The 22,352-nt window shown below is 39.2% G+C and overlaps 1 protein-coding gene across 5 annotated transcripts in view; it reads left to right on the top strand.

Moving 5' to 3' along the window:
- Nucleotides 1-902: 902 nt before the first annotated feature.
- exoc6 (exocyst complex component 6) overlaps nucleotides 903-22,352 on the top strand; it is a 60,785-nt gene continuing 39,335 nt past the window's right edge. For 2 of the 5 annotated variants that reach the window (XM_080305684.1, XM_080305683.1), the window contains exons 1-2: nucleotides 903-1,178; nucleotides 20,263-20,434. In XM_080305684.1, the coding sequence (XP_080161810.1) occupies nucleotides 1,036-1,178; nucleotides 20,263-20,434 (315 nt within the window). In that variant the 5' untranslated portion in view covers nucleotides 903-1,035. Of the gene's footprint in view, nucleotides 1,179-1,775; nucleotides 1,964-20,262; nucleotides 20,435-22,352 lie in introns of those variants that run through there. The other 3 variants (XM_080305685.1, XM_026177536.2, XM_026177539.2) reach the window with 3 other exon arrangements.

Raw genomic sequence — 22,352 nt, 5'->3', positions numbered from 1 at the left:
TACGGTTTATTTACTACAGTTTGTCACAAAGTGTGTTGCTAACGGTCCAGATGTTGGATTTCCAGAGAGGGAAACGAAAGAGAGCAAATTTCAATCATAGATGGAGAAAAATGTAAGAAAAGACATGAGAGGAACAAGAGAGGTTATATTAAAGGTAATGACTGCTCGTGACACTTGATAAACTGCAGATTTACAGATGACATGTTATAATTTTTAATCTTTTTAATCTTATGTAATCTTCAGTAAAGAAGTTGAATCAAGTCTGTGTATTTCTCCTTACGTACTTTTGCCACCTCTGCACTCTGAGGCCAGGCTGAACTGGAAGTCTATCTTTCTTTAACATGCGCAGCAGATACTGGAGACGTTTTTCTGTCAGTTAGTTGTTAGTCTGCTGACAACAACAGACTGAACAAACTGACAGAAAAGGGAGCTCTGTGGTTTACAGGTCACTGAACAAGTGGTTTCCCCTCATGGATGTTATTATATTATTAATACTATTATTATTATTATTAAATAATAATAAATTCCAGTGATCACAGTTCTGTGTTAGGTTTAGGCAAAATGACGTTGTCACATCAGGCCAGGGAGGTTTGGACAGATTCTTTTCCATAATAGATAAAATCATCATCAAACTGCATTTTGTATTTTTGTATTTCCTCTTTATAATATTACACTTTGATCAGTATTCATGTGTGACAAATAACTAAGAAATCAGGCCCTGTATCTGCAACATCAACTGCAGCTTGATGGCTGTGGTTTTACTTTTCAGAGGTGAATAAAGCCACAGCTACTAACACAGAACTGCTGAAATTAGTTTTGTTGGCTTCAAAGTTCAGTGAATCACAAGGTCTCTTTTTCCTGTTGCACCCTTTTTTCTGCTGACCACAGCAGGTGTCCTGCACCACACACACACACACACACACACACACACACACACACACACACACACACACACACACACACACACACAAAAATCCTCTCTTACACGTACAGATTTTTAGTCTTCATACTCAAGACATACTTCACTAAGAGAGAATGGCTAGTGACAGGATCTATGCTGCTTTACCTGAGCCGCCTCGTCAAAGCCAAGCAGAAAGCAAAGAAGAAGAAAAGAAGGCTTTTGGGAATATTTTTGCAGAGTTGGAATCTGTGGACTTACCTCTTGGAACCACCTTAAGGTAAACTCCAAAACACACCCAAGATTTATCTGCTGAACACAACTGAAGGTGGACTGATTTAGCTAAATTACAACATTTAAAACGCTGGTTTATCTTAATACCAAGACCAGGAAAAAACGCACTTAGAAGCTAGCGGACACATGCAAACTGTGTTTGCTTTGATTAAACTGTGAGTTCAATTACAGACATTTAATGTGAAAAAAGCTTAGTATTATTAGCGTCAGTGTGTATCACTTGTCAGGCTTTACCAGAATTGTATCTTGATTTAACAAAAAAAAAAAAAAACCATAAAGATGTAAATAGCCTCCTCTGCATGTTGTTATTTAAAATGTATCTACAGCAGAACTGAGATGAATCAAATAGAAGCCACTAAAGCTCATTTGATAGCAGGCATCTTTATTATTACAAGTACCGTGTGAATGACAGTACAAATTATTTTCCTGTTTTTTACTGCTAACCATGCAAACCACTCGCTATACAGTATTTATGATAAGATCATAAACAGTCAAAACCCGTGTGGTTTTCCATGTGGTACAATGTTTGAGGAACCAGGCACAGGCTATGCGGAAACAAAGCCGCAATCACCGGGGTCAACACGACCGTAGTGCGCCTCCCACAGGCCGGACCTCACACTGACCTATGCTCCGCTGTAGCTGCAGTGATAGCCGTAATATGCACATAACAATCATGGCGGACAGTGAAACCCTGGAGTGCATAACGGAGCACGAGCGGATTTTACAGGAAATTGAAAGCACCGACACAGCTTGTGTCGGTCCGACTCTTCGGTAAGAATATATAGCTTCTAAAAACGCCCTTAGCAACATAGGTCCTGTGTTTTTCACTGTGTATTACATGATCACACCTTTTGTTTAAGACCTAGCTTAGCCTTACCCAGTAGCAGGCTAGCGCTGGCTATTTTAGCCAACAGTCAAGATAGTGTTGAAATGAGGAATGGGGCTAGCTGTCGTGTTAGCAGCAGTGACTGTGAGGTAATCTTTTAGGTTATGTGTAAGGATGGATGACTAGTGACCTGTCAAAAATGTCAACATCATTTGTGGGTGTGGCTGTGGGACTTCACATCCTTACGTCGTTGTGCAGCTTGAGTTAGCTAACGGCTAACAGGTAACGATTTTGGATAGTTGTTGGCTGAAATAAAACGAATGCCACGAGCGGATAAGAACACTGACCCTGTGGTGTTGTGTTATGTGGGCGACAGTAGTGACACAGGATGCCGGTTTGCTCAGCCTGACGTTCCCCAACACACCGCGCTGGTTATTTTAGGCAATTAGATGCCAAAGTAGCTTCCGAGGCCACAGTGAATAACATTAGCTGAATGCTTCCACCTGTCACACCTGTCCTGTAGACGTGCCTGTAGGCCGTGGTTGTTTCTCATACCTGGGGAGAGTGATGAGTGTATACCCTCCAGGTAACAATGCTATCTAGCTTTCTCAGCGCGTGTCTTCATCTCTTATCTCTAGGGTGACGCTGTCTTTTCTTCATCTCTTGGCAGCTTGGTCGGGTGTTGTAAAATGACAGTGACGTGCTGTCAGTGATCATAGGGGTTTGCTTTGCTTACTGTAGAGCTTACTAATAATAAGAATACTAATTGAAAGGGTCGGGCTAAAAACGGGATTTTTCTTATAGCTAATATTAGTGAATATTTCCTGGATAATAACACGTGCAAATGCAGCTCTGGTGCAGTGCATAGGCCTTTCCTGGGTGTGGACTATTATATGGCTCAGTGGACAGAGTCATAAACACTGGGTGTTGTGTGGTGGACTGACTTCTCTTTTCATGATGGTAACAGCGAGTCAGTTACTCCAGTATTAACATTACCACTTGGCACTCATGTTCAGTCTTATAAATCACCATTGGAGCTGTGCCAGCCTGAAAGCATCGTCCTTGTAGTTCCAGTCAGTACAACAGTCGTTAAGGATAAACCAGAGGACTTAGGCAAAGACATGTCCTCACTATGTCTTTTTTTGTAGATAAAAAAGACAATCTGACCTTGCTGAGGAATGCAGGTTATGTTGGCATATTTGTTTCAATGAAACATTTGTACCTGTTTCCTTCAGCATCTTCACAAGGTCTTCTTCTTTTGTGCTAGCATAGATTCACTTGTTTCGGAGTGCATTTGCTCCTAGGTGGGAGGGCACGTCTCCTTTAGTGTTGGGCGTCATGTCCATAATTATTCTGTTGTCCTGCTTGAGATTGCAAATATCCAAGACCATTTTTGTGAAGCAGGGGGGCAAACATGCTAACCATTAAGGCAGCACTGGCCGCCCTCCATAATACATACTGTGCAAGTGAAATACAAAGAATGCAAAATAGACACTGGGGAGGTAATGTCCCACTTTCAGACACACAGGAACAGCTAAAACAGTTATCATATTTGTTTGGTTCTTATGACTTTTAATAATTTTACTAACATGTTTAGTCTAGTTTGTGTAAAATGGCTTGACTCCTGCATTCTTAGTAATGTCCTCATTAACACAGCGTTCTTTAATCCACCAAAACAATTGATGTAATAGAAAGTTGAGTGGAGATAGGTTAACTGGAAACACTAAATTGCCCATAGGTGTGGATGTGGGAGTGAATGTGAGTGCGATTGGTTGTCTGACCAGGGAGTACCCTGCCTCTCACCCCAAGACAGCTGGGAAAGGCTCCAGGATGGAATGGGTGGATGAAAGTTGAGAGAATAAACTGTCATCTCTGCAAATCATACTTTAATTAAACCTGAAATTAAAATCTAGCCAACGTCCAAAAATGCCTGCCATCCATTTTTATGAGTTCAGTAGTGATCAGTGTAGCTGCTCCCTCACATACATGTTAACTTCAAAAGCATGAACTTATGTGTGTGCGCACCAAAAACAAATGTTAGATCCAGAAATGGCTGTGGTTGCTTTCCTCTCGTGTAATCTTGCAGGTTCTGTTGATCAGTAATATTCTATAATGCAAGATTTCTTTTGACGTTCTTGTAGATAACACAGTAAACATACTAGAAGAAACAAGGACCCTGTTCTTGCATATGGTGGTCCATAATCTTTTGGCTGATTTCTTTGTCCCTGACCAAAATCTCTTATCCTGTTAAAAGCCAGTTCTTATCCCGATAACGATATACACAGTGACATCTGGTGAGAATTTCAAGTAAGCAGCATTTCAAAATAATTTACTTAGAAAATTGGTGATGTGTTCAAGACTTATTTTACCCACTGTATATCATAATATAGTGCATTTTTGTAAATTCAGTGAATAGTCTATATAATTACAACATGGAAAGTACTGTTTCTTTTTTAAATTATCAAATTAAATTATCAAAAGCACTTGGTGACTAGCAATGTAAATATAAAACATGAGTGTATAAAATCTAAAACACTTTTCAATAACAAAATGACCAAAGGCCCAACATAAGATGCCAAATGCCAATGAAATAGAAACTATAGCAATATAAGGCTCACAGCATATATTTAATATAAAAATATCAAAACACTTACAACTATATAAGGCTAATAAACACTTAAAGAAAATAAATATGGGAGTTATCATTTACTTATTTATATGGCACATTTAATTACAACAGCAGCCTGGACCAAAGTGCAGTACAAAAACACAAAATAACTAGTACCAAATAATAGGGTTGTTCAGTATAACGATATATATCGGCTGATGATAAGAAAACGTCTGTCGTTTCATTTTATGCTGTCGTTTGTTTTGTGGTGTCACAAAATAAACTGTTTACGGCAACATTTTTTCAAGGATTTGACGGTCACTGTGGAATTAACTTCTCTATTCCTCTTATATTTAAAATAACCACACTATGGACGCAGAAGCGACTGTTCTTATGCGTTGTCGTTAGCAACAACGTCGGTAAAACCATTGCGTGGCTCCGCCGTCCGCTTGTTTATTTTCCACATAAACCTTTCATAATAAAGCTGAAGATCCTGTTGAGATTTTTCAAAATAAACTGAATCACGTGAAGTTGTATGCAGTGTGTTTACGGACGAGAAGCTAAAAAGAGCCGTCAGATGTTAAAAAATAAACCTTCGAACAGGCTTTTTCCCGCAGCGTGCCATGTAATCGATACTCACAAACAAAATTATGGCTGTTTTAATTAACGTAACACTCGATTGCAGCTACACGACGCCCAGCTGAAAACACTTCATGCAAGTCGAGCTGCCCGAGATTCACAGAATTTACAGAAAATGTAAAATGTTTGTGATTTATATCGTTGTCGGGACGATCAATGTTTTATATCGGGATATGAGATTTTGGTCATAACGCACAGCCCTAACAAATAACTACTAATATTAGTACCAAACACCAGTTATGTTGCATCATACGTAGTGACACACACCAGATGACAGTCACGCAGTTCTTATGATTCAAACCTCTGGCTATTATGATGTCTCTCTGTGGTGGTCACAAAGTGTCCAGTCTTGGTTCAATGAGTTGGGGCTGCTGTAGCTGAGGTGGTCGAGCAGGTCATCTGCTAATCTGAACGTTAGCAGTTCCATCCAGTCTATGTCAAATATCCTTGAGCAGATAATATAAGATAATAACCCCAAGTTGCTCTCCGTGTGTGAATCTTAGGCAAGTTGCATAAAGCACTTTGAGTGCGCAGATAAATTAGAAAAGTGCTGTAAAAGAACCAGTCCATCAATCAGTGTGCTGTTTAGCTTGTCTTCATATCTGTTGTTGCACTCATAATATAAATGCAGCTGAGTCCTTTGTATCTGGAATCAGTGATTTTTGTAAAGTTGATTTGAATTTGCACAGTTAAATTTTCTGATCCGTATCAGATTTTTCATAACAGTGTCGATGCTACAGAGGAAGCCCCTTGTTTAGGAATGGACACCCCATTTTCTTTTGGCTGGTTCTTTTGTACTGCTGATGTTTCTGTTGCAAACTGTCATCCAAAGCGATGAAAAAGTATTGCAGTAACTGCGTATTTTGTGACAGCAGAGTCTGTGCAATGTCTGTCATTCTGCGCAGACCCACGGCCAAAAGCTGCAGAAGCCTATCAACGGTTCCATCCAGCGTTAACCTGTAGAGCAGGATTAAGTGCTTTTGTTGAAGGATTGTTCTAATGCAAGCCCCCCAAACACAGGCGCACACACACAAATACAAAATTGTGTAAATGAATCTATGAATCAAAATTGAATCTATGAGTAGCACAGAGGTATATTACAACATCTAGTTAATTTCGATTTTTATTCATTTAAGTTTAGTTTAGGTTAGTGTATGAAATTGGTTTGCTCATATTGCTTTACATGTATTTTTAAGTTTAGTTTGTGTTAGCTTCAGTATTAGTTTTGTTTTTGTAATATTATGAGCTGTTTTTGTCAAAGGCCAAATTTAGATGAGTGCACGAGTCCTTCTCCTGTAGTAGTCTTATCAGATTCGTGCATCAGAGGCTCTCTTTCACTGTAAGTGTTGATAAGTGTGATAAATGTTTGGCACATTACCAGACCAGAAACTATTTAGCAAGAATTTCAGTGTAACTGACAGTCCTCCCATTGCAACACCGTAGGGTGTGTTCCATTGACTCCAACACTCATAAACTGGCAGCGTAGTTGTTTTGTCTCATGTTTCTGCCCCTGGTTTTACCGTCTTGTGCCAGATACGAACTTTGACTTCACCCTTGGTAGTTGAGCTGGCGGAGGATTTAAATTTGATTAGGTGAAGCAGCTGATTTGTTTAACAAAGTAACTCCAACTGCAGGTCAGTCTGTCGCTCCACAGAAGTCATGTCTGAGGGGACTTTAGTATATTAAGTCAAGAGTGAACCAGACATTCAAATTCAGAGAAAATGTAACCAACCTTTGCCTCAGATTAAAAAAAGTATTTGTTATATGAAGCTCATTACATGTGTCCTAACTCCAGACAAATCATAGATGGTCGTGTGTATATGTGTGAGAGTGTATTAGGAATAGGGCTGGGCCATATTATACCGTTCACGGTAATACCGGTATAATGTTAGGCAACGATAGGAAAATGAAATATCGCGATAGAATATGAGTAAAACGCGCATGTGCAGTGCCTTTGTTTTCATGCACACATGGCTGATTGTTGAGTGAAACTGATGAACCAGAATTGGTTTGTAAAAATGGTGCAACTTCAGTGATGTGGAACTGGTTTGGTGTTTGTCCGTCAGATACACAACAAAGCACATTTTTTTGCAGAACATGCAAGCGGCCGTCGTTATTGTCGGACTAAGATGCTCTTAAATCTGGGAGTGATCTGGGTCCTAAACTCCGTATGTTTCAGGTCAAACAACACTGCAGCATCACTGAGAGTTAAAAACTGTCTCAATTCTTTCATCTTTAATAAAACGATCAGCATTGCTGCTTTACCAGGTGTAACTATGAAGTTTAACTTCCAGGCATCCATGAAAACAAAATTTATTACATTTAACGGAGTTAGAAGTTAGCAGGAAGCTAGCGGAAGTTAGCTCGCTAGTTTCGCTAGTTACCTAAGCATGATATAGCATGTTCTGACTGAGAGATTTCTGAAAAAATTCAAACGCACAGCTCTGCTATCACTTCCAACATAAATGAAGACAGGAAACTAAACAGCAGTGACGTTTGTAGGGTTACTGAAGTTGGGCTAGCTGGTATATAATGATGTGCTACGTGATCGTTAGCGACACAGCTATGTTAGCATAACATAAACAGTGAAGCTGGAGGACGAACACTAACACTTTTCCACTTATAAAAGTTAACGTTAAGGTTCCTCATGGTTAGAGACAAATGCAATCGCATGGCAGGATGCTGTAAACGGACCAAACTTCAGTCAGGAGAACAACTGAGATAATCCATCCACAATACGAGGTTAGTCAGTAATATACTGCAACAACATGGGAATAGAGCAGCTGCCAGAGGATTCAACATTAATGAATCAATGGTACAGAAGTGGAGGAAGCAAGAAGAATGAGTTTAATAAAGTTTGATTTATCTGACTGCTTTGTTTCGCTTAATGTGCCTTATAATCCCGTGCACCTTATGGTCCGAAAAACACGTACTGCACACTGCAGTTTAATGTTGCAAAGCACCTCTTTTTAACTTCAGTGGATATTATACATGGTTATGCTCAGGATATGTCAGCCCATTTCTACTGGAAATGCCTTTTGGTTAAACTTTCAGCAAGGAATTTGCATTTGCACTGTTACATTTTTATAAAGCTTTAATGTACATAAAAACCAGCTTCTTGTTTAAGTGAAAATAAATGGAAGGTTGTCTTTTTGCGCTAGTAATGTTGTGGAGTTGTATTTTGTCTCGCATCAATTATATCGTCGGTTATATCGTTATCGCAAATTTTCAAATATATATCGTGATAAATATTTTTGGCCATATCGCCCTGCTCTAATTAGGAATGTTCCTAAAAACAATTTAGACCAACCGACTAGTCTAAAACTAAGAAACACTCAGATGTGAATTCAAACACTAGAACTGTTTCATTAAAAATGTCAAAGACTCTCCAAACAGCAGCATTTAAAGCCACTGATCACATTCTTCAGTCGTTAATCATGCTGGCGCCTCAAATCGAGCATCATGAACATTGAACATTTTACTCCAAACTGACAACAAAGAAGAAGAAAAACTAAAAAAATTAACATCAGAAAAATAAATAAATCGTGGCTGAAAGGTGTGCAGCTTTGTGCCCTGCATTAGCAATGATGCATGTTGTTCTGCAATTATGACAATCACTTCAATAAAAGTCCAAATTTATTTCTGAAATCCAGCTTCATAAACTGTCAGTTTTCCATGATGTGCGTTAGCTTCGATACGTGTAGTGTTTCATGTCCTCGTTAAGTAGTTTGTCTGGTGTTTATTGTAACTCATACTGAGTTACGCATTACTAACCACCAGTTGACCCCAGACAAGCAGCTAAAGCTTGCTTTCCACTAAGGTTGTTATAGTTAACTAAAACTACACTAAAAATATAGTTAAAAAATGTTAACTGTAATGAAAGCCAAACATTTTGAAAAAAAAAACTGACTGAGAAATGTTATAAACTTGAATAAACTAAAATAAATAAAATACAAATATTGAGGTAATATGCTTGGTTTTATTGTTTAGTTTGCTAAAACAAAAAGTGCAACTTTACTGTTGAAGGGTTATTGGACATACTTCTTGATACTTTGGGTGTCTACAAAATGTTTTTAATTTTAATATCTGTAAAAGTCTTGCCTCTGACATAAGCCCTTCACACATTAATAATTAAAAAGACTCAAACTAACACTGAAACTATGAAAATGTTTAGTTTTAAAAACTAAAAAGAAAAATCACTCTTGAACTGAAACTGAAATAAATATAAAAACTTGTTTGAAAATGCAAAACTATGACAACTCTGATTTTCTGCAGGTGAGTCAGGCTTGTGGCACTACAGGCTCCATGTCTACAGATACCTGTTTGCTGTAGTAGACGTGCTGATGTTTCCTGTCATGTGTTCTTTGTGCTGATTTTTAGCCATATTTATTAAAAAATGTCTACTCCTTCGATTCGTTTGTTATGATCAGAGCTAAAGGAAATGAAATTCCTTTTATTTTGATCTACAGTGTTAAATTATGGAGTTAAATGATATCTTTAGTTGTTTCTTAGACTTGAACAAGCGTGCTGTTCGAGGGATGTAAAAAACAGTGTCACACTAACATTAACACATTAACATTTCATAGTGTGTGAAGGATTTTCTCAGTTCGTTACATTATGACAGTCATGAGTGTTGTGTTTGCCACATGAACCGTTATTGTAATCTAATGCCACACATAAAAATGGGAAGACGGTTTAAATTTGAATATTTTGATATGCGTTCGCTTTCACTGTGCCCACCCTTCACCTGAAATTCTGACTTATTTAAATCCTTTATCAGTTCTGTTATTGTCAAGAAGCTGCATGTATTTGGCACAATCATGTGCGGGTGTTTATATAACCAGTTATGCCAAGAGTTCTGCCAAAACCAAAATTTGCTCTCGAAAAACAAAAAACAAGCACAAAAACAAACATAGCAGATAAAAGATTGTTTGCATACGCAAAGTAAAAGTTTAAAAAACAACAACAAAAAATATATGTGTGTGTGTGTGTGTGTGTGTGTGTAGGGCTGCAATGATTCATCGAGTAATTCGATAATAAAAAATTCTCAAAGCATGTTTCGTTTAGCTGTAACGTTTCACCCACATCTGTGATTCAAAACAGACCTTTGCAACTTTTAAAGTTTGAAATGCAGTCGTTCAGGCAGTTTTGGAGAAACGTGCCCCAAATTTAAGTGTCTGTTACCTTTAAACTAGTCTGTTAATCTAAATAGTTTTTCCCCATTTAGTCAATTAAGAAATGAGTTGTCAGGAATACATACAACATTAAGCCCACGATGCCCGTGGAACTGGAGTCACACTGCGAAGAGCAAAGAGGTGGTGCCGTTAGTGAGAAGATAAGCTCAGGTTGAGTGATAGAAAACAGGTTTTTTTCCTAGTGTCCAAAGCAGCAGCACTGTCCCAGTAACCAGCATTAAAGCCTTGACTGGGAAAAAGCTAGCAGCAGTCGTTCATCAAAGCACTTGATCAACAAACTCTGATGTAAAAAAAACGAGTGCTCGTTAATACGACGTTAACGCCATAACCGCATTAACGTGGCAAATCCCCGTTAGCGAGTTAACACGGATCGCCCCGTGTGAGGGCTGCATGGTGCTAACGAGCTAACGCGTTAACTTGCTACTGCTTTTCAAGCATAAACATCATGTAGATGTCTAAGGAGCTTGGAAAGAAAAGCGTCTGGACTTGAAGTTGTTCGAAGACTCTCATCCAAGAAGCTTCTTCAGTTCCAGGGTCAAATGGTGGAGAGTCCCAGATTTAAGCCCTGTGGGAGTTTCCCCCCAGAGGGACAGTGGGGGGAATGTGAGTAGGAAGGGATCTCAACACTGGTGAAGTTGGTGAAGTCGGTGGAGTTCTTGATTCGATGTGGTGTTCCCCACCAGGGTGGCTAGGATGCCAGCAAGGTGTTTGGTGGCTGAGTTTATGCTGCTGACAATGGGTCTGAGTGGGACACCTTCTTTATGGATCTCAGGAAGTCTGTAAATACAGCGTATGGCATCCCCTGGGTATAGACAATGATATAATAATAATAATAATACATTTTATTTGAAAGCTCCTTTCAGAACACTCAAGGACACTGCACTCAGCAGAACAATAAAAGCAACATGAAGCCAGCAGTTTACACAATCATAAAAGCATAAGACATAAAACACATTTAAAAATGGCAGAGTGGAGAGTTTATGTGTGATAAGCTGTTTTGAACAAGTGAGTTCTGAGTTGGGACTTAAAGAGAGACAAGGAAGCGATATTTCTTAAATCAGGAGGAAGGGAATTCCAGAGTGGAGGAGCAGCTGAAAGCCCTGCTCCCCATGGTGGCAAGACGGGGAGAGACACCGGGATGGGGTGGTGACCTGAACCACATCAGAGAGATATGGAGGGGAGAGATGATGAAAAGCCTTAAATGTGTACAAGAGTTTTGGGGTTTTTTGCCTGTCCCATTTGGTTCTTTAGCCGTCAGAATTGTTGTCTGAAGACCAACAAGGAGACCCGATGGATTTACTTTGCCAAATGGATCATCACAGCTTTGCTGTATTGGTCCATTTGATCGACCTTTGTTGTTATTATTTATTTTATTTTCAGTTGTTACAGACGGGACAGACATGACTGAGGGACAGGAAAGGGAGAAAGAACGATGCAGGAAAAGAAAATCAGAAGGGACAGTGAGAAGTACAAGAGTGTTTTGAAATATGTCGGATGGTCAATGATTTTGTCCTTTTCAAAGGTCTAAGTGATAACTTTCTTTTTCTTGTGGGGTCTCGCTTTAAGGCTTCGTAGGAGTCACTGAGGAGTGTAGTAATCTTTGTGTGGTAACCTGTTGTGTGTGTGTGCGCGTGTGATGTTGTGGTCTTTGCTCAGGAAGCGACGACCTTCTTTTTCTTGTACTGTGAGGTTAGACGGAGGGACTGGAGAGGGTGGCTGAAACTTTCATCCTGATTTGCTCTGCTTCTGTTTGTGATATTTTATCAGTCCGTATGGCTGTTTCTGTGGCTGTGATGAGGTCCACTATGGACAGCTGTTGAGGAGAAATGGCAAAATTGAAAGAAAGAACATCGCCCAGACGCTCTTCTTTCCAAGCTCCTTAGACTACGATGACCTTCACAGACATCGTGTAAATATAGAGATATTAAAGACAGCTTAGATTATCGAGCTTGCTAAAGGCTGACAGCAGCCGTCCTATTTTACATGGAAGGAAGAGAGGTGAGTCTAAAGGGAAGCATGGTGTGCACCAGACCATATTTATGTCAATGTTTTCATAACATTTTTCAGATTGAAAGTGAAATAATATAAATACTGTCTCAATGAAATTGTGTGAAGTATAAATTTTTTTTGCAAGCGTCTCTTTACGCAATGCAAAGATAAAAGGGGCGGAGCCGTTACTGAGAAGGTGAGCTTTGTTTGAATAAGGCTTCTAGCATCTAAAGCAGCAGCGCTGTTCCTTTGATCCCCATTAAAACATTTACTGGGAAAATGTGAGCAGGAATCCTCCATCAAAGCACCTGATCAAAAAAGTCTGATGTGAAGAAAAGCAAACTTTGTAGCTGCTCTATCGTTTCACACAGTGAAAAATCACAAGCCAATAAAAATGCACATAGGTTACCAAACTGTGAGCCGCTGGACTGTGTGACTGAAACGTGTACAAAAACTCAGAGTACAGATTTATGTTTTATGCGTTTTATAAGAAAAAGTTTTCTTTAAGAATAACATTTAATTTGCCCCGTAATAGAAAAGGTTTGGTGTTTTTGTTTTTGACAAATGAAACCTGAAACTAAAAATGAAACTCCAAAGATTGCAGTTTCTAAAATGGAAACCAATGAGCATTTTGAAAGACTCTTTCTCTTTTCAATATCTATTATTTCTCATTAATAAGACCAACATTTTTCTTATCCAATTACTTGATTAATTAACGAAATAACCTATAGTTTAATCGTTTAATTAAATTACCAACAGCTGCAGCCCTAAAGAATATTAGTAACAATAATGACATCAAACCAAAATATTTTGCATATATTTTATTGAAGACTGTGCAGTAAAAATAAAACAATAAACATAAGCCATATTGCATGACTAAACTAATAAATCTGTTTAGAGAGTGACTCTATTTAAAAATATCTAAATTTTTACATTCATGTGACTTTTTAAATTAAACAGCAGACAGTTTATCAACAGTGCATATTCTCAATAGTTTTCTTTTAATACATAAAAAAATGATTCTCTGACCTATTAGGTTTTCAGTTAAAAGGGATTTTTCTGTGTGTGGGTGTATGTAAAGCAGCCCTGTGCACCTGTGTTTCAGTTGATTTCCATGCCTGTGTATCAGCACTAGCCTGCTGTGTTCCACATAAAATAATTTAGATGCTGATACTCTCTCACTTTGCTTAACTGCTCAAGTCTGCACAAGAAAAGCACCCGCACATAAATCTTTGACAGTTAAAGAAAGGAGCAGTTTGAAAATGAGTGCATTGCTTGTCTTTGTTCTCCTTCACCTTAAATTGTTGGGAAAAAGCCTGGGCAGTAAAGGATTTTTTTAAAACTATAAGACCAAATATCTGTTTTTTAAAATAATAATGAACCAGTATTTTGAACTCTGGGGGTGACAGAAAATGCAGAATTGATTTCTCAGACAAAGAAGAACAGAACTTATTAGAGGTGGGGCCTATCGCGCGGTGCCCCGCGCTTCACTCGGACTTTCTGACCACGTCATGATCCACCTAATCCCCGCGTACAGACAGAGGCTGAAGCTCTCCAAACCTGTCATGAGGACTAAAAAACTGTGGAGCAACGAGGCTGTGGAGGAGCTTCGCACGTGTTTGGAGTCTACAGACTGGGACACAATGAAGGCTGCTTCTAACAGCTTGGACGAGTTTTAAATCAATAAAATGTTGATCACAAAAAAGAAAATGGTTACTGGCCAAATACAAAAACAGCCCATGAGTTTGTCCAGGATAAAGTCTCATTTAAAAACCAAAGAACAAACAGGATGTGTTAATCTCATCGTACTAATGAAGAACAGCGTAGCACTAACATCAGATGAGCAGACTGTAGAAACGTTTGAGATTCCTCCGAGCAAAATTGTGATGGTTGTCCATCAGGGCTGCCACAGACGATTATTTTCATAGTTGACTAGTCACCGATTATTTTTGCGATTAGTCGACTAATCAGATCCATCGGATGTAAAACGTACAGCTTATTGCACCAGCAGCATCTGCTCTTATATAACTATCATTAGCTTACAGCTGGAAGTGTTTCAGGTGTGTGCCAACTAAAAATAAAGACAAGATGATAGTTTATTAAAGTTTTAATGAAATTTGGAGATCGTCTCGGTGGAGTTTGATGAACTCCGCCGTCTGCTCCTTGCTATCTAACATATAACAGGACGGTCACCTATTGAGCTGGTGGGTAACATATTTTGCAAATGTGTGATGTCTTGATAAACCGAGCAGATATTTGAAGTTTGCACAGCTACATTCTCGCCTGAAAATATATTAAAAGTTTATTTTGTGACCCAGAAAGAGTAATATTAAAACTAAGTAGCTGCCACCATTGTTGGAAACTGGAATTGGCTGTGCCGTGCTATGAATTCTGGGATATGGTGGGCCATCTTCTTCCTGTTAAGAGGGAGTTTTTCCTTCCCACTGTCACCTTGCTCATATGGGGTCCATATGATTGTTGGGTTTTCTCTGTATGTATTATTGTAGGGTCTATCAATATAAAGCACCTTGAGGTGACTGCTGTTGTGATGTGGCGCTGTGTAAATTAAATTGACTTGAATCTTCTGTTTCAGTCTGTTATTATACACTTAAGTGCTACTACTTATTTCTGTGTTGTTCAGGATTTTGCAAAGCTTCAGACAACGGGTCGACTATTAAACTGGTTTAGGCGATTTTGATAGTCGATGTAATCGCGGCAGCCGTAAACTGTCACATGTCAGTTGGCTGATCTTTCTCCACTGTTCCATGGCAGATGGTGATATACAGTGGGGCAAAAAAGTATTTAGTCAGCCACCGATTGTGCAAGTTCCCCCACCTAAAATGATGACAGAGGTCTGTAATTTGCACCAGAGGTACACTTCAACTGTGAGAGACAGAATGTGAAAAAAAAATCCATGAATCCACATGGTAGGATTTGTAAAGAATTTATTCGTAAATCAGGGTGGAAAATAAGTATTTGGTCACCTCAAACATGGAAAATCTCTGGCTCTCACAGACCTGTAACGTCTTCTGTAAGAAGCTTTTCTGTCCCCCACTCGTTACCTGTATGAATGGCACCTGTTTGAACTCATCATCTGTATAAAAGACACCTGTCCACAGCCTCAAACAGTCAGACTCCAAACTCCGCCATGGCCAAGACCAAAGAGCTTTCGAAGGACACCAGGAAAAGTATTGTAGACCTGCACCAGACTGGGAAGAGTGAATCTACAATAGGCAAGCAGCTTGGTGTGAAAAAATCAACTGTGGGAGCAATCATCAGAAAATGGAAGACATACAAGACCACTGATAATCTCCCTCGATCTGGGGCTCCACGCAAGATCTCATCCCGTGGGGTCAAAATGATCATGAGAACGGTGAGCAAAGATCCCAGAACCACACGGGGGGACCTGGTGAATGACCTGCAGAGAGCTGGGACCAAAGTAACAAAGGTCACCATCAGTAACACACTACAACGGCAGGGAATCAAATCCCGCAGTGCCAGACGTGTTCCGCTGCTGAAGCCAGTGCATGTCCAGGCCCGTCTGAAGTTTGCCAGAGAGCACATGGATGATACAGCAGAGGATTGGGAGAATGTCATGTGGTCAGATGAAACCAAAGTAGAACTTTTTGGTATAAACTCAACTCGTCGTGTTTGGAGGAAGAAGAATACTGAGTTGCATCCCAAGAACACCATACCTACTGTGAAGCCCCAAAACATCACTGCTCTCAAGAAGATCTGCATGGAGGAATGGGCCAAAATACCAGCTACTGTGTGTGCAAACCTGGTAAAGACCTATAGTAAACGTTTGACCTCTGTTATTGCCAACAAAGGTTATGTTACAAAGTATTGAGTTGTATTTTTGTTATTGACCAAATACTTATTTTCCACCCTGATTTACGAATAAATTCTTTACAAATCCTACCATGTGGATTCATGGATTTTTTTTTCACATTCTGTCTCTCACAGTTGAAGTGTACCTCTGGTGCAAATTACTGACCTCTGTCATCATTTTAGGTGGGGGAACTTGCACAATCGGTGGCTGACTAAATACTTTTTTGCCCCACTGTATTGTGGGGAGCAGCATATCTCAAAGGCACAAAGTTCCCACTCCTGTGTCACTGGCAAAATAATTCGTGTGTATTCCTCCACATAAATGAAATAAATAAATAAAATGAAGCAAACTGTTACTTGCATGAGTCTCATTATAGTGAGACAGCTGGATACAAACCCTACACGATCCCTTAAATTAGACTGAAAGTTGTTGATTAAAATTTCTAAATGGTTTTTTAAGAAACTGTAGCACTTAATATAGCAAAAAGCCATCAGACTGTTGTTATCCTGGCTCTGTGGAAAGCAGATAAACAGCTCAGGTCTTCATAAGAAAAGCACCTAAATGTGAATCTGTGACAGTTGCTGCAATTATCAAATTCAAATCCTTGGATGAAATGGATCAAGTTTCATTTAAAATGATGGATGTCTGTGTCCAGATCAGTATCTGACTGCAGTTTGCTTTTGCTGAAGATAATTTTCGTTGTTGCGTTGCTTTTTTTGGCACAGCTGCAGCTTTGCTTCATGGCCGATGTTGCAATGCCATAAATTTCAAGCTTAATTTAAATACATGTTTATCACACTTACAAATAAGCCCAGCGGAGACAAGTCACGGATGAAAGGCTAAATGCTGTTTTTTATCCATCAGAGATATTTGATTGATTTGCTGATGGGAAGTTTTTGACAGATGTTTAAATACTGTTACAGTTACTTCTCAAGGCAACGTAGACCCGGGTGAGGTGGCTTCAAAATAATATTGCATTATATCAAGGTGTTTTTGTGCAAGCAGTACTTTGAGCAGTAGGGTTTAAGGATCATTATTTAATTTTTACCACAACATGTACTAATATAATGTCCTGTCAGATAGCCTTGTTGGACTGGACTGGTTCTTTTATACCTGAGCCCTCACAATGCTTTACGCACCTTTCCTTTCATACAGTCCCAATCAAAAGTTTAAGATCACTTAAGAAATGTCAAAAATCACATTTTGATCTTTTTGATTGAGCTTCAACATGCAACAAGAAGAAATGGGAGTGAGACAAAACACTTTTTGAGCATGCAGTTTACTGAAAACAGTGCTTACACTGAAACAGGCTGTTTTACAGCTGATCAAAAGCTTAGTACCACGTGCGCTGGCAAAGGTCGGCAGCCTATTAGCCTGGGACTAATAAAGGTTATCTTAACTAATCTTATCTTTACAAGGCCAAATCTGTGCAAAAATGTGGATTCAGTATACATATGTGCATAGAAGTATTTACCAGGGAAATTCAATTAAAAACAGGTTCAAAGTATTCCTTGTTTTTATTGGAAATATGGAAAAATCTAAAAGCTAAGAACTGTATGTGTCAAAGATAATAAACCCTACAACTGTGAGAAAATGTTTTTGGCAGAATGAGCTGGAGTAACTTCCTGTCACATTATTTAAGGCTTCCATGAGACTCTTCTCATCTTTGCCTCACTGCAGTTTGTTATCTACACAGATTCTTTCTCAGCACTTCATGGACTGGTGTTTGTCTTGGCGTGCAGTGTAAACTGTGGGAGCCTTTATACACAGGTGTGTGGTTTTCTAAACAATGGCAGTTCATGTTGCTGCAGGTTGACAGTAGTTTTGCAGAACAATTATTATTTGAGGTCTTGGTGATTCGCAATTCATGGAGTAATTCGGATTTCCACTCAGTATGTGTGTATACACCTCTCTGCATTTAATCTCTGTCTCTTCCACAGCATGTCTTTATCCTGTCTTCCTTCTCTCACCCCAAATGGTCACAGCAGATGGCCCCGCCCCTCCCTGAGCCTGGTTCTGCTGGAGGTTTCTTCCTGTTAAAAGGGAGTTTTTCCTTCCCACTGTCACCAAAGTGCTGCTCATAGGGGGTCATATGATTGTTGGGTTTTTCTCTGTATGTATTATTGTACGGTCTACCTTACAATATAAAGCACCTTGAGGTGACTGTTGTTGTGACTTGAGTGAGTCACTGGTAGGTTCACAACAATACTCATGCTATTCCTCTTCAGTGTCACTAGATGGCGGAGTAATTCCATTAAATGGAAGGTTATGCCAGTATTGTAGGCTGGGATGTAGCTGCTCGGCCATGAAACTCTCCACCAAGTGAAGTTTAGAGGTCTGTAGCGATCGACCTCTCTGCACTATGCACCTCCCTTTGTGATTTCACGTGGCCTTCCACTTTGTGGCTGAGTTGCTGTCATTTCTATTTGCTTCCACTTCATTATAATACCTCTAACAGTTGACTGTGGAATATTTAGTGAGGAAATTTCACAGCTGTACTTGTTGCACATGTGGCATCCTGTCGACTTCACTGAGCTCCGGAGAGTGCCCCACATTTCTCTCACAAGTGTTTGTAGAAGCATTCTGCATGGCTATTATCACTCCTGGTTCAGGAAAGATCAGAAACATACAATACTTTGTAGTTGCCTTGTTATGTTCCTGATCTCTTCCTCGTAATTATTTTTACAAATGATGCAGTTGTGCTCATGCTAGATTTTCATACAAAGGCTGAAATAATTCAGTTTATTTGTCAAAACATGTCATAGAAAAGTATGTATGACATGTTTACATTCACCATGTACAGTAACAAAAACTGATCAGTGCAAGAACCAATGAGGAAACGTTTATTTCATTAAAGGAAAGCTGACTGCCCGTTAAAACAAATATGAAATATTCTGTATGTTCTGAAATGGAAAGTTCTACACCTGTTGCAGTATTGTTACTCCAGCTCTTTGTGCTTTCTTTGGATTGTTACCTTGAGCACCCACTCTGTTGTTTTTGGTCCCACTGTGTTTTAGTCTACCGATGAGAAGTAAATAAGAGAAGCCAGGTGCTAAAAAATAACCCTTAGACTCAAACGTTAGAACAGGCTTCTCCCCGCAGCACGCCGTGTAAAAAATACAAAGAAAACGGCGCCGTTACAACTTATGTCTAAAACTGTATCGTTTCATGCGTCGGTTAAAACACTAGACTCCAGCTACACGACGCCCAGCTGGAAACACTTCACACAAGTCGAGCTGCCCGAGATTCACAGACTTTACAGAAAATGTTACATTTTTGTGATTTATATCGTTATCGGACGATAGATGTCTTATATCGGGATATGAGATTCTGGACATACCGCACAGCCCTTGTCCAGAGCCAGCATTTACAGGGAGGCTCCTAATGTTTCATGAAGGATGAAGGAATCTAATCTGTATCAGCTTTGATACAGTACTAACACTCTGCTTTAGGTGTCTCTTGGTACATCTGACTGATAAGATGGGAATTTAAATTCCAATAATATACAAATATATACTTCTAAGGATATAAATAAAAATGGAATAGCAGCAAATCAGTGCACCTATTTATGTAGATATGGTCAAGATGACCAGTGTGTAAAAATCCAACATTGTTTGTAATTTCAGCTCACGTTTGAACAAAAAGACAGAAGCTGAAAGATGAGCGGCTCTGTTGACCTGAGAAGGCTGTGCAGGTTTTATCATTTTATGTGAGTTTTGTCAGTGAACGAGTACAATTTTTCAATTAAAACCGTGAAAAGTTTGCATTTATTGGTTAGTGGAGAGAGACCGGGGTTTGAGCACATGCAGCACAGGGCCACTGATCAGACTCGCGTTTCAGCCATGTGGTCGCCTGCTCACCCACTGAGCTAAACTGGCACACACATAAGAAAGGGTTGTTTGTTTTTTCATTTTTCTGTTCATGTTTTATCCTCTTTCTTCTGCTGTTTGTTAAACTGTTACCCATCTACTCCTCTTTCAGGTCTATTTATGATGACCAACCCAATGCCCACAAGCGCTTCATGGAAAAGCTTGATGCCAGGATCAGGAATCATGACCGTGAGATTGAAAAGATGTGCAATTTTCACCACCAAGGGTTTGTGGATGCCATCACAGAGCTCCTCAAAGTCCGTGCTGATGCAGAAAAACTGATGGTAAGAGAGATTACATTAAACATAACTAGCGACACCTAGAGGTGATAGTAAGAGAGTTCGCTTTTATTATACATTGGCTTTTTAATTTAACAGTGGGTGTGTGAACTCCTGCATTGTGAAGAAGAGAAAATTACAGCAGGTTCTTTTGGGATTATTGGTAATCTGACAGTGCTCAATGATCTGAATCATAAACCTTCCTACTGGATTCAGTGAAGCTGTGATCACAAATGCCTCAGCACAGTCTGTGACTTCAGATCCAGGCTAACGTTCCCAGTTCTTTCTTGGATTTCATTTAGAAAATTCTGACCAACGTGATGGTTTGGTTCGGAGTTATTTATTGTCACATGCGAAAGTTGAGGCTCTGGTGTGAAATTTATGGTTTTCAGGGTTTTTATCGGTTCTATGATTATTTTTATCGTTTTTATCGTTAACTCGGTTTCTCTGGGTCTTTTCCTGTGTGTTATGAATAAATCTTTTTTTTTTTTGGTACCAGTCCTGGTTTTATTTTGTTGTATTTATCTGCGACACCTTAAAGGCCGGCCTGTGGAAATATTGTCGGACATAAACTGGTCCGTGGCGCAAAAAGGTTGGAGAGCTCTGGTCTAATCAAGTTTTTCAATTTTAAAGTTTCGGTTTTGATAAACAGCCAGCTCTGGCCTAGCCCTTTTATGTTTTTGCTACCTGCAGGCTCATCCCACTGATAGTCAGACTTGAAAGGCACTATCTTGGACTGCAGCTGGGAACAGTAGTCCCTGTATTGCTTTATGTGTAAAAGCTGGGAGCTGCAGCACACTGCAAATAACATGCTGAGCTCACTGAGGCTGCAGTCCCAGGCAGGTAAGTTGAAGTCCGTCTTTGGGACGGCTTACCTCTAAACTTTCGTCTCACTCTTAGGTTTACCAGGTGTTTCTGGCCCAGGAGACCCAAGCTCTGTTCCAAAAGCCATCCTCCTTGTTGGCTGTAACTGTCAATGTCTCTATTTTTCACCTGTTTCTTTGCTGCCAAATATCACACACTGCATATAAGGAATGGCTGTAGATTGCTACATGTAGTAGGGGTGGAGGAAAAAATCGATACTGTGTAGTATCGTGATATTTTGTTTGCTAATAATGTATCGATGCAGGGACAGCAGAAATCGATATTTTGTTACAAAAAAGGTTTTGGTGCTCTGACTTCAGAGCACGTTGATCCTTTTTCTGAGCAACAATCCTGACACTGTCCAAATGTGTTTAACTGTTTTTTGGCAGCAATAAACATGACAGTTTACTTATTTTAATTTAAGACATGTTTTATTTTAATTAAGTTTAAAACTTTTTTATTTAATGTAAAATTATATTTTGTTTTAATTTACTTTCAAATTCTTCAGATGCTGAAGGGGCTCCATAGTTTTCATAAATTGCATAGTTCAGAATAGCTGTAATTGTACCAGATGCATTCAGTTAAGTTGGACTAGACTGTAATACAAACCGTTCAGTTTGTCAACAATAAAACTGAAATGAGAGAAAGACTGAGTGTGAGACTTTGATATTAGATAAAATGAATATTGATAAAGTTTACCTTTATGTACAGAATCTGAATATCGCAAAATATTTTAAAAATTGCAATAATATCGTATCGTGGGATGTATGGTGATTCCCACTTCTAACATGTAGTGAAGTCACCTACTTTTTGTGGACTCTGCATTTAAGACTCAACATTAGACTTTTGGCCACATTAGTCATGTCATAGTATCATGTTAGTTTTGGAGCTAGTGAGCATATTTAGAGGTGGTGCTGTGCTCCGTTATCAGCTAAGGTTAGTGAGCTGCATTCCCAAACTGTATGGGTGCAAAGCACAGACACATATCTGCTAATTAATACAAAGTAACAGACTAAAATATCAGAATTTCACTTATCCACACCAAATCAACATCTTGGGC

This window comes from Astatotilapia calliptera, chromosome 8 (genome assembly GCF_964374335.1).
Source record: "Astatotilapia calliptera chromosome 8, fAstCal68.1, whole genome shotgun sequence".
Lineage (NCBI taxonomy): Eukaryota > Metazoa > Chordata > Actinopteri > Cichliformes > Cichlidae > Astatotilapia > Astatotilapia calliptera.
Note: the sequence above shows the minus strand (reverse complement) of the source record. Positions and strands in the feature narration are given on the sequence as shown.